This window comes from Eleginops maclovinus, chromosome 9 (assembly GCF_036324505.1).
Source record: "Eleginops maclovinus isolate JMC-PN-2008 ecotype Puerto Natales chromosome 9, JC_Emac_rtc_rv5, whole genome shotgun sequence".
NCBI classification, from domain to species: domain Eukaryota; kingdom Metazoa; phylum Chordata; class Actinopteri; order Perciformes; family Eleginopidae; genus Eleginops; species Eleginops maclovinus.
In genome coordinates, this window is record NC_086357.1 from 14,682,419 (window position 1) to 14,699,566 (window position 17,148).

Here is a 17,148-nt window from a genome sequence, read left to right on the forward strand (position 1 = left end):
GATCAATTTATTACTCATCGATTGAAACATTAACATTATGCCTTGAAGTCGCTTAAAGACATATAAAAATCCCCTCATGATGGAATTGGTTTATTTTTTATATTTGACTTGCATCTTGATATCTTGTCATTTGATGAAAAAAAAATGTATTGCAAAGAACATGGTAAATGTAATTGAATGTGGCAGAAGAAGAATAACTTTTGCAGGATTGAGTTTGTGCTCCAGACATCAGAAGTTTGAACTACCATATTGTATCATTGTGATTACTACACTTCAGGTTTAAATCGTATTTACCAACATTAAAAAGGAAATAGCATCTGTATAACATCCATCATATTGTTGGGTTTGTCAGTTGTGATTCTCAACCAAACCCACACTGTCATCTTTAATTCTATTCCTGAAACATTAAATAGCCCTGGAAAACATCGAAAAACCTCCTATTTTGCCCTAACAAGTACTACAGTATTCATCCAGTCTCAGTAAATATTTGTATTTATTAATTATTAATGATATGAAATAAAGGACTGAAGGGAAAAGGAATAATGGCACAAAATGTATTTTATAATCCTTTGTATTAGCACATTTTTTTCCTGATGCTGTCCTGTTATGTCACCGTTCAACACAGAAACACTTTTGTCTACATGTTTTTAAATGTTCAATATTTTAGTGTGTGTAGCTGTGAGACTGTGTCACAGGGAAAGACACATAGTTACCTTTGCTCTGCAATGTTAATACAATGCTATAGTCTGTGAAATGATTCATTCATATTCTCTGTGTTTTATACGTCCCTCCAGGTAATTCAAGGTCCTACCAGCAATGGATGCACACTGTGAAGGTAATCGCAGAATGTCCTGCATATCATCCCCAAATGCTTTTATCTATGGCTGTTTTTATGTTTCTCTCATTTCAATACCGAGATGTATTTAATTGAAGGTGTGATTGACACCACTCAGTTTTTGAAGTCCTGGTGTTGCGTTTGGAATGAGGGGGCTGCCTGGATGTACAGATCCAGCTCGAGTGCAGTTTGGTGTGTGAAGCGGCGCGTGCAGCAGGACAGTGGAGACAGACAGGGAGGGAGACAGAAGTGATTTGACGTGACAAGACGTCCTCCGACATGACATGTTGATCTGGCAGCAAACACAGGCGTTACTCCGCTGAACCGACCCAAGAACATAGATCTCTCCCTCCTTCTTCATCTCCTGTCTCTTTCCTCCTCTCCTTTTCTTGCCCCTATCTCTCTCTCTTTATCTTCCTCTCCCTCTTTTCATCTCTGTCACGGCCCCCCCCTTCTCTCTCCCGCTCTCTCTCTCACTGAGTATCTCTTCCTCACCCTCCCTCTCTCCCCACGCCGTCAGCTAAGGCTGAATTAGTTCTCTAGAGTGCTCTTCAAAGGTTTGTTAAAGTTCACATTTCCTGACTGACAGGGATCTATACGAGGGGCCTTCACCTCGGCCTTACTCCTCCTCTCTCTCTGCCGACTTCTGAAACGCTGTCTGCCATTTACTCTGTTTAGCCGTTTAGCCGACGCTTTGTGCTTACACTAAAGACCAAACAGAAAAAGAGTGAGACGCCAAAGGAGAGAAGCAGCAACTCTGTGTGAGAGAGAAAGAAAAGAAGATATTGGGTGCAGTAATGTCAGTCTGCACAGCAGAAAGAAGAAATCAATCACACACATCCCTTCCATCGCTGCTTCTAAATAAAACCCTTCTGAATGCTTTGAATCATGCTGTTATAATGGCTCAGCTATATGATCATATGCTTGTTGTCACCATTTGTAATACTGCAATTGCATTACAATGATATTCAAAGCTGCAGACAGTTTGGGTTGTGTGTTATTTCAAAGATTAATCCTTTCTCTGAGTGTTGAGTGATTTTGACAAGTGTACTGTACATCAGTCAGAAATCACATAAAATAATCAAATGATTGTCAAAGCATTTCGACTTGCTTTGAGTCGTTCATGTTGAAATTTGATAAGATAACGATATGATTGCATGCTGTGTGCATAAATATTATATAATATAAAAACATTTGAAAGTGTGTATACTGTATGTGTGGAAACTCACCCACTCTTAAGTGACTGACTAATACATTTCTGTGTCTATTACAGAGAGACTAATACATTTCTGTGTCTATTACAGAGAGGAGGAGCACTCATCAACACAGCTGTGACTAAAGTACGTTCTTCAGCAAAACGTTGAATTAATGTGGTTTAAAGCACCTTCAATCATCAATTCGTCCCCTGAAATAATCCTGATAAACTCTGATGACGTTTTTTCAGGTTGTTTTGTGAAAATGAATCAGTGTGCATGAATAAACGTCACATTAGCTTCTGTTTTGGAATTGACAGTGTAAGGAATGGGAGTATTGTTCTTGACTGGTGTGTGTTTGATGAGCAGTAGCATGTCGTTACGTGTCGTACAATTGGTGGTCAGGGTGCCCTTTCATGTTTTCCCCTTCTGTTAGTGTGCGAGGCTCTCTCATCCAGCCTTTTGTCTCCATGTTTTTGCCACAGGGATCAAAGCATTTCTTGATGTTACATGAAACCAGAGCTGAATGTTAATGCAACATGTTTTGATTAGTAATCCGCGAATATGTGTGTGTTTTTTTCCCCTCCTAGGCCAAGAGTCATGCCAAGAGGGGCATCCGGGACATTAAGGGCAGACTTAAAGCGAGGGTGAGCAGCACGGACCTTCACACCTCTCTGTCACACGTGCACACGCTTGTAGAAACATGCGTGTGCACAGATACAGTAGACACACACACCCCCCATCATAGAAACAGACAGGAAGGGTGCTTTACATGGAGTGTGTGATTCTGACGCTGGGCCCTTTAATGACTGTTGAAGCCTGCTTAGCGCTTTGTTCAGGGCTCTACATTTTTAACCAACGCCCCTCTGGCTATGGCCTGTCATGTCATCGGAGCCCCGGCCCCTCTTTCTCTTTTATTGTCTGCATATTTCATCAGTGAGCCTGTGATTTCCTCAAAGCTAATGTAACGAGGTGTATGTTTCCATAAGCCTGAAGAATTTGATAAGGCAATAGCAGTTTGATCTGTCAGTGGGAAACTGTGCAGAGAGGGCACTGATGAAGAACATGAAGAGCACAAACGTGCACACTGACACACACACACACACACACACACACACACACACACACACACACACACGCAGTGGCAAATAGAGGTGTTGAAATCTATTAGATTTGAAGTTGAACAGATTTCCTGTGCGCTGATAAATTCATACCCAAATACACAAATGAATTAATTTCAATTTCACACTTTTAATCTGCAGTGCATTTATTCAGCTGACAGCCACAGATGTCGACACAAGGACATCAATGCACAAACATATTAAAGTTAAACTCATCAGTGGTGGTTACCTTGAATATAATTGATATAACCTTGTAGGGAATGTTTTAAAGGATAAGGCTGGTGATATTAAATACATCTATTAAAAAATACAATAACCAACAATATGTTACTTCTTCTCTAAATGTTTCTGATTGCAGTAACATGTCCTTGGCTCTTAGACCCAAACACATTTGCTCCTACTGAAGACAGACATCTTTAAGTCTCAATGATTTTATTAATCAGCAGGGCACAGTGGTTTTTATTAAATGTCACTCAAACAAATGTAAATGGTGCATATGTATATGAACATTACGTTAGCAGCAGATTTGTTGCATGACTGGCAAAAACAGGACAGTGTCTGAAAAGTGTTTGAATCTATAATCTTTTACAAATGTCACTGAGAAATAAAAACTAACAGGACAAAGAGCATTATGCTTCAGTTAAATATATCATTAAATTTATCACATTCAATGAAATACACATTATGCTTCATGTAGCTCATATTTTAGTTAGTTTGGTTAACTTACAACTCCAGTCATATATGATTTATATTTACTGATGCTCTCTCAGGAAGAAGAGGAAGAGGGGGTGATGGTCTGTGCGGGGTCTCCCACCAGCACCAAGAGCCTGTCTCCAAGGAGACTGCAGAAGATGAGACGGGTATGATACACACACACACACACACACACACACACACACACACACACACACACACACACACACACACACACACACACACACACACACACACACACACACACACACACAGATCCACATCAGTAAATGAGTTAACTACATGTACCCTGGCTGATCATACCAGAACTCAATCTTCACTTGACCAACATGGATGCAGTGTTCCACTTCCGTGCTCCTTCTTTCCACATTTCGCTCATTTCTTCCTCTCTTCCTCTCCCCATCAACTTTTTTTTTTTAAATCTCCATCCTTCTCCCTATTTTCCTCCTTCTAGTTTCTCTCCCTTGTATCTGCTCTTGGAAGTACAGTAGTTTGTCGGGGTGCCAAACGTAATGATAAGCATTTTTTTCTTACAACGCACTCATGTTGTACATTCAGTATTTTCCTCTGAAGAGCACGGACAGTAGAAGCAACTCATCTGCTGGTCAGCATTTCCTCAGAAGAATTTGCTTGTGCACCATAAGTGGATTGCACGTTTTTTTTCTTTGTTGTGTACAGAGCTGGCATACAGCTTGCAAGCACACGCACGCTCACACAATACACATTCATCAATAAATGTATCAAGAGAGAAAATGAGAAGAAGTGTGAATGAAAGCGTTCACATAAAGCTCTTGAAGTAGGAAGTTTAGTTTAATGTAATTAAAAATGCACACTTCTGTACAGTGTTTAACACGTACATCCTGAGTTACTGCTTAGATATCCCACCTTATATTTATATCTTTGTACTCACAGCTGGAGCTCTTCCTCTGCTTATTGCTAAATAAGAAAATGCCAAGTGGACTCCCAATTCTGTCTAAAAAGAAAACACAAAAAAACATGCCTGCATGCACACACTGACATTTTTGGTCACATTCATGTAAAAGTGTGATGAGGAGAGGTTTGTGCTGTCTCTAATTAGCGTTGTGTTTCCTGTGTGTGATGAGGCTGGAAAGTGTAAGCGCAGAGGAAGGTGTGACGGCCGGGGGAGAGGAGAGGAACGGCAATTAGGGCTTTTCTAAAGGCCTACTTGGACACCCCCCCACACACACACACACACACAAAAACACTGGCCAACCCAACACACACAGATGAACCGTTAACATGCAATTGATGTGCACACACACTCACAAACACGCACATACGCTGCATTCAGGATATACACACTCTCACACCCCTGTCCCTGCCATTGAGGCCTGTTCATTGCCACAGTAACGGGTCCCTGGAGACCACTGGAGGAGGGACACGCAGGACAGCGCTGGTTATGTTTGTGTTTATATATGTATATAAAAACATATATTTAGGTATATACTTACAGTATTGTCCATCAGTTTCTTTTCAGCTGCTATCCCATTGTCCCCTTTTCACTTTGCCTTTTTGCATTATTTATACTTTATAACCGAGGTGTGTTAGTATATTAGGAAGACCCCTACACAAGTTCCACCCCCCGGAGAAGAGCGCACTTTGACATTTTTTTTATGTCAACTGAAACTAAGACTGGAAATTGAGAAGCCAAGAGAGCCTTGATAAAGTACGTCCTGTCAGCGTGCAGTAACCCCTGAAAGATTAAAACTCTTCATAACAGCACATTTTACTGGAAATATTTGACTGCTTCAATGTTTTATTTTTATTTCCACAGTCATATTAGCTTGGTTTATTCCATTTTAATGCGCGTTGCTCAAAATGAGCTGAAAATAACACAAAAAGTTTTTTTTATGTCCAGTTTGGGAATAATGTGTTTTTGTTTATGAAACACCTCTGCAAAAATATTTGGCAGTAAATAAAGAGTCTTTAAAGGTTCCTCATATATTTCTTTCAAATGCAGGTACAATATGCCAGCCATTTCTTTTACTTTCACTTGACTGTTTAAAGCAAACCATATTTACATTTTACTTCAAAAGAATGTTGGCGGAAAAATATAGCTATTGTTCTTACTCTCTCTTATCCGTACGCCTCTATCCTTCAATCTATGTTTTCTTTCCCTTTTTTTTAGATTTCTTCCTATGAAATCTTGATACTGTGCTCTGCCCACAACTGTCTTGACCAGGTGTTCAGAAATTGCTCTCAGTGGGACTAACCTGGTTAAATAGAGGTTAAATAAAATGAAAAAAATAGAAAACCTACCTTTATCCTCATACCTCCCCCGCCTCTCGTGCCTACTCACAAACACACACACACACACACACACACACACACACACACACACACACACACACACACACACACACACACACACACACAGCAGTACAGACTTTTATTCCTCACTCCTCGTTCTGGTAATATGTCACACAATTTTACTGAAACAAACTATACATTTTCCTTTTCTAGAATTTATATTGTACCCTGTTCAGAGTGACACACAAAAACATGTAATAAAATTAAATCAAATTGAATTAGCACCTCTCAAAAAAAAGTCCAATTACAAATACCGAACATTATAACACTCTTAAAGGCCGAACGGTAGATTCTGAAGGTGTACCACATTAACTGGCAACAGTGTGTATACTGAAGCTAGTGTAATGATTTGCTTTTTGAACAAACTTGTATGCATGATTGAAAGTAAGACATAAAGCAACCTTGTATGTCTTTACCTATAGAACATAGTCGAGAACCAACTTATGTCCTTTCCACACGTCCATACCTCTGACCAAGTGACCAACAAATATCAATTTACCTGCTAATGTAAAATCAGAAACACGTTTGGCGCTCCCAAAATGTGATGTGATTAAAGACATTCCATCTTCCTGTATGAAAGAAAAAGCCTGATACATTTGTATCATTCATCTTCTATTTTTTATTTTTTTGCAAACCCCTCCATATCTGTCCTTGAAATGAAATGAATGATCTTCGAGAAGCTTCCTCTAATTAACCATAGCAAAAATAATCAGAGTTATGAAATTCACGTTCTATTTGATCAGCCCAAACATGTACCAAAGTGAAAATGCTGCTGTCATTTTGCCTACATATTTCAGCCGTATCTGGCGATGTGGGTGATTTGCAGTGTTTGGTGTGCTTGTTGATTAAGAATGTAGGAGTAATCTTTCCGTTTGACAAAAACAAGACTGAATTGGACTGCTGACTCTTCGTCTGATACAACAAACACAGCCATTGTTCTGGCTCTTGTATGGTTTAGCGTGTGAGTGCCTCGTCTGTTTTTTTAAACTGTATACCAGGTGTTTTATGTGGTATTGTTGTGTGAGAATCTGCAAAGAGAAAGTGTCTGCACGTCAGCTCTTTTGTACATGTAATTGATTTTGGGTGCTGTATGTACACAGTCTTGCATGCATTTAGCAGTTAGCCTCAGGTTGGAGGCAGCACAATGACAGCTGTTGAGAAACAGAGGAGAGTGAAAGTTGGGTCAGTGATATGGACAATGACAGCCATCAGGCGTGTGGCCGGGCTCAGCCCCAGGCTCTGGACTCTTCACCTGCAGAGGCAGGAGAGGTGCCAGCCCGGAAAACACCACACCGCCTAGGGTGGAGGGGAAACAGGGAGCTGACAAAGATGTAAAACAGAGGAACAAAGTCACACAGATACTTCTGTGTGTGTGTGTGTGTGTGTGTGTGTGTGTGTGTGTGTGTGTGTGTGTGTGTGTGTGTGTGTGTGTGTGTGTGTGTGTGTGTGTGTGTGTGTGTGTGTGTGTGTGTGTGTGTGTGTGTGTGTGTGTGTGTGTGTGTGTGTGTGTGTGTGTGTGTGTCAGTGGGAGACAGCTAATGTGGAGCTATACGTGGCTTGTGAAGTGTCCGTGTTATAACAGGGGAAAATGAACATTTATGTTAATTGAATATAAGTATGATTTGTCTCTGAGTTTATACATGCTTGCTCTAATATATATCTTAAATACAATAGCACTTGAGGTTTTGCTAAGTACTATACATTAAGTATGCATTATGCTCCCTACATTAAATAAAATGCTATAATGTGAAAAAAGTCCTTATTTCCCAGCCTACTTATGAACTTTAGAATTATGAAACATGCAGTTTGTGTGTGATATTATTTATAATAATTCATTTTTAATGTGATTGCACATGGAAAGCAGCTCAAATGTGCTCATAATAATTGTTGCAGGATTCAAATTCAGGAAAAATATTGTATTACAAAAAGTTGGAACACATTACAAAGAACTGCAAGTACAGTGGCTCTGTCCATAGTGGTGTGTGTGTGTCTACATTGTTATTTGTATGGTATGTAGTCTTTACTTCATTTAGTTTCTCCTCACTTCAGAGACAGACCGCCTTCACGCTGAAACCAAAGTGCCATCTCCTGGCAGCTTCCCAGTACTGCAGTGCAGCCATTCAGAGAGACACCTGGTGATTTTACTGGATTACTTAGTTTAGTTCAACAGAATGAGCATAATGCACATTTTCCTTCTTTAATATGGCTCCTTTTTTAAGCGAAAGGGAAGTTAGCTTTCAGCAACAGCCAGTTGGACAGACGAGAAGTGGATCTTGCCTCAAACGCAGTTGTTTTTTTTTCAGTGAGCAGCTCTTAAACAGACTTGGCCGTACTTCTGCAAAGGCTCTGCCTCTCCCCAAGGTTTGTTTGCATTTTACCGGCATCTCTTTACATACACTGCCAAGCTGTGAGATCAGTGCCCGCTCAGAAATACCATATGAAATGTATAATGTAAGACTGGCTATTAAAGCCTGCTAGCATTTGGCCCTGTCACAGAGAACCATAGTTGTTCTGCAAAACCGGTCACGCAGAGTAAGAAGGGAAGAGGAGAGGAAAGTTTGTTTTTCCAAATGCAGCTACTCAAATGGATGGTGATGACTATGTTCCCCTCATAAACACAGAAATTAAATGTAATTTGTTGTATCAAATGTGAGCTCCTTAGATATATTTCATATCTGGGTTTATTTTACATGAATGCCTGAATTTAAAGGGTTACAGTAAAGGATAAGTAATTCATGCTTACAATTGTACCCTCATTTTCCCACAATCCACCACTGTAAAGGTTTGTTATTGGATGTGATTAATATTTGAAGCCCAAACTATAGGTAATTCTTTCAGTTATTTCCCCAGTTACCACTATCAAAGTAGATAAGGAACATAAGAGGATGTTCACCCTCTTGAACATACTTGATTGCGATAGTTTGAGTGAAAAACCCTGATTGTTGAAATTATTTCATGACTCTTACACTACTACCCCCCCGCTGTAGCTCCTCCTGACTCGCTCACTCTCTGCGATCTGTTCGGTCTCACTTGTGGCGAGGTGTTGGAGAGGAATGGAAGCGAGAGCCAGAAGACAGAAACAGTGACATCTGTCACTGAAGCAAAGTGATGGAAGGAGACAGGAAGGCATGAGGGGAGGCATTTTGTTTTCATTTTCACCTTTCAGCCTCGCTTTAACCGACTACAAGAAGCTAATGAAGGAACAGTATGATGATCTGTTGTTCTGCTATTTCATGCTTTCCAGCTTCCTGTCAGGCCTGGGGAGGCATGCAGAGCTGTCACAGCTTTAACACAGGACCTGTTTGCACTGGTTTAGAATATCTCATGTCTTTCTATATTTTTGTTGTTCTTACATTGAGTCACAGTTCATCTAATTTTAGATGTGATGTTGTTGATTTTGACAGCTTTTGAAGAGCAGCAATATTGCGCTCAAGTGACTTAACCTTACTTTGTTCTTTACATTACACGTTATATGAATGAAAAAGGTTGATACGTTTAAAGAAAAAGTGTGATAAACCCAAACTTACTATCGTAAAATGCTTGGTTGTAAATAGTTTAATCTTAACTGCTGCACTTAAGGGTCACAGTGAAGAGAGGGAATGACAAATTGATAAAGCCGTGAAGTGAGGTACCATCCATTTACTGCTCCCTATGGAACTTCCTCTTGTAGACGGCACAAAAGCTGTAACTGAGATCAGAGGGCCAGGCTTCATGACCTGTGTCTGGTTTTGTTTGGGTTCACCTTGCTTTAATAAACACCTAGACACAGAGAGGCCCTGCTTCCCTAAACACAGCTCTCTTGCACAAATGCGCAGTCTAAATAACTGCACATACGTTGCATATTTGTTGTGTTTGTGTAACTGTTTATGTCCAAACACCCCCCTCCTGCCCGAGTGTCTCACAGGTGCATCTCCGCTCTGTCGGCCCGCTTTGGCAGGCTGGCATATCGGCCTGGCCCCAGATTTACTGCCCTGACACAGGAATCCATTAAAGGCTGTTTAGGGATCCCAGGCCTGAGCCCCTCTGAAATTTATTTCATTATAGCTCCAAGCTACCATGGAAGGGGAGCGGCTCGGCCAATCAGCAGTGCCACCACATGTGTTCATGTTTAGCTCGATGGCTGAGAGTCTTAAGTGGCTACTGCACACATCTCCTCCGCTGACTTTTATGGAGAAAATGGCACTTTAACTCTTTGTGTTTTTTTTTGTAATAGGGTGCGTATGTGACCGAGTGTGTATATGTGGGTGTGTATGTCTTCCCTGGCCGAACACGGGCCCTAAATGAGGCCAGGCCAGCCACACGTTACATTCCGCCTGTCTGGCTGGCACTGCGTCGGCTAATCAAGACCGGCTTGGTTCACGGGTACAATGCGGCCCCCCCCCTTCCCCTTATCCCATCATTCTTTGGGGCTTTGAGGAATCTTTCCTCACCTCTCAATACTTCCTTCCTCCCTTTTTATTAACTCCCTATCTCCTTCTTCTGGTTTGGTGTTCTTTTTTCTTTATGCCGCTCTTTAAGTGTCTGTTGTTGTTCTTCACCTTTGTGTCTCTGATTCACATTTACCAAAACCATAACTCGGCATCACAAACACTAAAGTCTTCACTTCTTAAGCACACCGCGGTGCTTCACACACTTTTAGGATTGTAAAGTGCTTTTTTTTCAGAGTTTGGGCTTTGATAATGTGGCTAACATGAGTCTACAGAGAAAAATGCAGAGAAGTCAGAGAGGAGGAGCTAAAACAAAACATGCTTACTCTACCCCTCAAGTGCTTTTGGAACTGACGGACAGTTTCATATATTCCTGTAAACAAAGTCACAGGAGGTGTGCAGCAAAATGTGAGAAGGGATTTGGGCAAAATGCAAAGAGTGTAAATTAGAAAGTGAGAGATAGTGTTAACATAAGCGAACACGCGCATGCAGAGAGAGAGGAACATGTGCGTCAGAGTGGAAGGCATGTTAATAAGTGGCCTGGGGCAGATTTTGGCTCCCAGGGGGAGAGTGCTGCCCTGCTCTGTAAAGCTCCTGTCTCTTCTTTAACCCGCCCATTAAATATGGTACACAGGTGGCTTATTAAACCCTGTGTGTCAGACAACTACAGTACACACTGATCATTCAACACTCTGCAATAACTAATACAGTCACGTGCACGGGTTTCACAATGCAAGTGATTAATGCGGTTACCCATGTAGCTTTTAGTTTGCATTTACAGTAATGCTGAGTTTAATAAAATATTGCTGGGGATTTCGAAGATTTTATCCCTAGACCCAAATTTAGTCTCAACTTTAAGGTTTCAGGCTCATTATAAGCTGGTCTTTTGGGGGCCCACAAGACACAGACTTGCATCTTCTCTCTATCGGGCTTCGTTTTAGGAAAAGCTGTAGCCTCAGCAGAACTCCGTTAGACTTGGTGTTTATCAGGAGCCGTTTATCTTTAAGCTGAGACGCCCCTGGGTCCGCTTTTATTGTTTTATCTTGTTATGCTTTGTGTCTTAATACCTCCTCTTGCTGTGTCCTCATTAACAGCAAAACTTCAACAAGTATCACGTGAGCATGGGTATGGGCCCTCGAGATCTTGGCTATGGGCTCGAGGATGATGAGCTGGACAGCGCGAGCAAGTGAGTTCTCCTATTTTTACATTTTGGCACTGAAGCCGTTTTCATAATGTTTCGATGTCATGTAAGTCAAGAAATTGGAACTTTTGCTGCCTGACGGATTCGTTTTACTAAAGAAAAGCTGATAGCAGGATGAAAGCCACTTTTCGAGGTACAGTTTTAGTCATGATGATACTGCCCCCAAGTGGATATATTAGTAATGTCACTCATACACTGTGACTACTTCAGTTGAAAGGATCACAGTATTTTCCTCACAATTATACCTAATATGCATTCAAGATTATGATATTCCCCCATATGTCAGCTTTCGATTCTCTCTAAAAAACATGATTATGTTGTGAATTACAGTTTAATACATCCTCTCTCTATTTCAGGATTTCCTCAGAGGACAGCGGGGACGTCCCTTCATATATTGAGGATAGCGACGACTCCTATTCGCTAGAACTGGACATGGACTCGTCCCGCTCCGGCCAGATGAACCTGCTGGAGGAAATCTTGGACTCTCTCCACACCACAACAGGAGAGCAAGGCAAACTCAGCGCTGCCAAGAGCCTGGACTTCTTCAGGTCCATGGACGAGTTAGACTATAAGACCCTGGTAAGTAATATATGAAAAGTAATCTCCCAAAAAATAAATGTAATGTATAGATGTATATTTTTAATTCAAATGCAAAATGGTGATGTTAAGGAAATATTGATTTCACCCTACAATTTTCAGGATGACAGAGAATTACCACGTCTTTAATGAAGGTCTTGGGTTAATGGTATTTTTGTGTTTCTTCTGTTCCAGAGCAAGCCCACTCCTTCCAGTGATTCGACTCCTGCAGAGGACAGTGACTGTAGTGGAGGGGGGGATCAGAGCGGCTGGAATATGGGCCAGGATGACAGCGCGGTCCACGGAAAACACCTTCCCCCGTCCCCACGTAGACAGCCCAACAAGAGCAGCCTGAAGGTGGCAAAGAAACTCACCGTGCCCACCATCACGGCTACATTCCCGGTCCAGGAGGCAGACAGCTGCCGCCCACATCCTCTCAACTCTGACCCCCACCCTCCACCTCCAGTGCGACAACCAGGAGACCGCTACTCCTACTCGCCCTCCATGTCCCATAGAGTTACACCAATGTCCCCATCTCCCTCTCTCACACACACCTACAGTTCTCCAGCACCCGGTTCAAACCCAAACTCTTCTCCTGTACTAGCAGCTCGGTCTCGGACGGTCTCAGAGCCCCAAGGCAACACGGAGCCTCTGCAGGTGCAGAACCAGACCGCATCCACCAGCATCCTGAGGAGGAAGGTGATGTCCAAGGAGACGGTGAGGCACTTCCAGGAAAAGGCCCTCCAGAGGAAGGGCAGCAAGGGCCGACAGGATGGCAGCCCATCAAGGCACAGCCACGCTGCTATGCAGATCCCTTGGGAGAAAGAGGTTTCCAAGGAGGGGCTCCTGGGGTTCGGCATGTGCCTGGGTCAGGGTAAAAGCTCGGGGGCGGCTGTCGTGCAGGATCAAGGCCTCCTCGAGGAGATTGACTCCATGTGTTGCCTGAGCTCAGTCCTCCACAGCAGCCTGCAGCTGTCCCAGGTTCACTGCAACAACAGTCCCCACCCGGTGCAGAGCAACGCCACGGACGAGGCGTAGGGACGTCAAAGACCCTCTGTCTGTGAAACGCCATAAGTTCTACTGAAATCTATCCACTGTAATTCTCCAACAAAACTACCCACAGTCTCAGACCTTTTTTATCTTAACACTCAGTGATCAGGAAACATTTTGAACAAATATGATGTCGTACAAACAGCCTCAGAGCAGGAAACAAGAAATGATTTGCACACAGTCAGAATTTCTCCAAACAAGTGAGTTATCTTGTGAACTACGAACACCTCACTTCAAAAACACAAAACGAGGCCAAGGTATTGAGATAGTTTTGTGTTTTTGAGTGCGGCGAGATTTCTTCACTTGTTTAAAGAAAATACACCTCATTAACTCATTTACAAATTAACAAATCATCTAAATCTAGATAAGAAGGACATTTCTGCAGTGCTTTGACTGCTCATCGCAGGATGTCTTCCTGTTATCATCTACATTTAAAGTCAAATTCCAGAAAAAAGGCCCAACAATCCAACCGGCAATGGAGGAATTTTCCAGCTTCACTTGAATGAAATAACATAACGCTCAGTACTTTGTGAGGATCAAGAAGGGATGATATCTCCTCGTCATATCATTGTCTGATTTATTTTTTGTTCCAAACATTTCAAGATACATTTGCACTTGTAGATTTAAGAATTGTACTCAGCCTTGACCACCTGGTACTAAAATCATGGAGCAACACGACAGTGAGACAGGATTTTAAACCCACAAAGTCCAATCGACTTTTGGAATTAATTAAACACTGTGTCATGTAACTGTTTTATATCACCATGCCTTAAATGGACATGTGATTTGTTTTTGATACTCTGGTGTCTTAATCTATACAGGTACTTTGTAATCTTGGATCTTCAATGCAACGTTACAGTAGCAGTACTAAAACAGAATTGTATTTCTCTGGATTAATAGAATAGTTAATATATTATATAATGTACTTTAAGCTGCTGTTTTCAAATAGCATTCCAGATAGTGAGATGTGCATGTAGAGACCTCTCGGTGTCTCTCCTCTTCCTGTGTTCCTCAGGACACATCTGTCACTCTGTCAGAGGAGGAAATGCACTCAAAAGTTAATGAGGATGATCTGACAATACCAGTGTCAACGCTCAACGTCCTTTTTCTTTCTCTTTCTTCACCATCATGCTCCTAAGTTTCTGCCTTGTAGTCCTTTCAGCACATCATGACTTTCACTGTCGACCTTAAAAATGGCGGCTAGTTTTTTCAAAGCTACTATGGTTTGGAGTGGATGTCAGAAAGGTGAACTTTAAAGCATACAGCTAATGATATATTTACTTTTTCACAAACAAATCACAATACATTCTGTACTCACACCAAATCAGTACTACTAAAATAATAAAAGGGTCACAAATATGTAGCTTTAGTTCTTTCTGTAGAACTGTAGTTCTTAGAAAATGATACTCAAACAGGAGTAAAAGATGCATTTGTTTGGGGCAGGTAAAGGTGTAATTAGTTGATATTAAGAAACATTTCCAATACCACTGGACATATCACATTGCTCAGTGTTCTGAGTCTGTTTCCCTTTCTGTACTCGCAGGATGAAATGCAACCTCTGCCCTTGTAGGTTAGAGTCACACACTGTAATGCAAAGCAGTGGTTGATGATTGTACTGTAATGAAGCAATACGGTTCTCCTCAGAGAGAAGCCACATGGATGTAATGTGTACAGAGTCTAAAGTATTTCTAAAAGAGACTCTCCTGTGGAGAGAAACGCAGCGTCCAGAGACTGTGGGTTCCCATCATTCTCTGCGTTGCCACAAACCCGAAGGAAAGAAGAAAGCTTTTTCATGTGCTTGTGTAGGGATTATTACATTTATGGTTCGTTGTTCTTATGATTTATGCCAGACGCCAGTCGGTGTGGCAGTTTAATAGCAGCTATTTCTCTGCTTTTTTAGTGCTGCACTGCGTTAACGATTTGCTCATAAAGTCTTTGGCGTGCTTCTAAAAGCCCAAGAATCAGTCCTAGTAATTCCAAAAAGGTGGAAAAAAAGCGACTCCAGAAGAATCTCTGCACTGGCCTTAGTCATTGTAAACACTTTAAGAACCATATTTACTATGCAAATATTTAAAATGATAAAACAAAGGTCAGTTTTCTTTAACAGACATTATAATGCACAATTCTACTTGAAAAAATAATAACAATCAATCTAATTTCTAGTAGGAGTAAGCCTCATGTGTCCGTAAATGAATAAATATAGAAGTCTATTTAACTGTGTGTGAGCTGAGGGTGACAGAAAGTGTGTATGGTGTGCCTTATACAGTAAGAGTACCACCCAGTAGAATTAGAAAAGGGTACAGTATTACAGAAATGTGTATACAATGTTTTCAGACCACTTTTTATCACCGTAAGGAACATTACGATTTTTTATTTATATGATAAACAGACCTGGTTTTGTCCTTAGAATCGGAGCTAAAATGAACCTGGGTACTAGCATTGTGTTTGTTTTTGTTTTCCGTTCGGGCTGCAGTCCAGCTGGAGGTCCTCAGAGTTTCTTTTTGCTGCGTTTGTTGGTGGGAATCGTCCTGCCTGTATTAAATAGAAATCTTTGAATTTCTTTGGGGTATTTTTCTCTTTGGTCAATAGATTTTTCTTTGAATTATTCCATTAGGTGATTCTTTGTATAGTTTGTGTTTATTTTATTTCTTTTTTCTCTCTGTTTTTTAAAACACTTTTTCTGAGCTTACTCTCTTTAAAAAATATTTCTCAGAGGAGTCAATTCTATATTGAGGAACATTTATTTTCAACTGAATAGACGTGTATTTTTGCTGGCTTGAGTTTATTTTACATGGATAATATATGACTGGTGTTGTACGTTGTTAAACAAAAAATGACAACTAATATTTGAATGTTTTAGATTTTATTTTTGGAAGAAAAAAAAGAGAATATTAACAAATGTCCCGTGTAGCTCAAAAGCATTTGCCCCCTTCTAATCAGAATCAGCAGAGATTGGCGCTTGCTTGTACGCGGTACAATGCTCATTGTTGTATTTGCATGTATGTACCTCTTGTGTTGTATGCTACAATTATTTGTTTTGACAGTTTATTCTGTTGGTGTTACTTATTATTTCAGTATTTACAGCTTCAATCAAATACAGAATGATGGAAACAACTTTGAGCACCACTCTATACATTAATGTTGCCTTGCTATAGGTGTGGTGGACTTACAAGCCTTGCATTTAATGTATGAAAAAAAACATTTCTACTTTGGCAACTATAAATCTAATCGGAGCGGTTTGTGGGAAGAAATAATGTAATTTAAAAACAACATGGGTTTTGCATTTCAATGTCTGCAGGTGTGTTAATATTAAGGATAGGTAACACTGCAAACAATAGTGTAATCAATAAAGTATTAATGTCCTGAAATTACAAATTGGAGTGTGGTAGGCGATAGTGTAGCAGCGTTAACTGATGATACAAAGATATTAACATCACTTCTCAGAGAACATGTTCATCGAAGTGACATATTACAGGAAGCCACCTTTTTTTCAGTCTCTCTTTGGGTATTGTAATGATTATTAACTCTTCGATATGCCATTAACTGATTTTCTGCTTCTGTGCACACTTGCATGTTCTCATTTCAGAGAAAACTGTCTTAAAAACTGAGGTCAATCTAATGTGCTATTGGTGAGTAACTTGGTACAACTGTATGCACTGTGAAATAAAAATAAATTATACTGTTTCATGCTTATACATCT

At 40.8% G+C, this 17,148-nt stretch overlaps 1 protein-coding gene across 4 annotated transcripts in view; it reads left to right on the plus strand.

Annotated features, from left to right (window-relative positions):
- Nucleotides 1–17,143, plus strand: part of dennd1b (DENN/MADD domain containing 1B) — a 99,531-nt gene extending 82,388 nt beyond the window's left edge. For all 4 annotated transcript variants that reach the window (XM_063890936.1, XM_063890938.1, XM_063890940.1 and 1 more), the window contains 7 exons: nt 795–835; nt 2,140–2,175; nt 2,619–2,675; nt 3,920–4,009; nt 11,716–11,807; nt 12,179–12,401; nt 12,594–17,143. In XM_063890936.1, the coding sequence (XP_063747006.1) occupies nt 795–835; nt 2,140–2,175; nt 2,619–2,675; nt 3,920–4,009; nt 11,716–11,807; nt 12,179–12,401; nt 12,594–13,436 (1,382 nt within the window). In that variant the 3' untranslated portion in view covers nt 13,437–17,143. The remainder of the gene's footprint in view (nt 1–794; nt 836–2,139; nt 2,176–2,618; nt 2,676–3,919; nt 4,010–11,715; nt 11,808–12,178; nt 12,402–12,593) is intronic.
- The last annotated feature ends 5 nt before the right edge of the window (nt 17,144–17,148 follow it).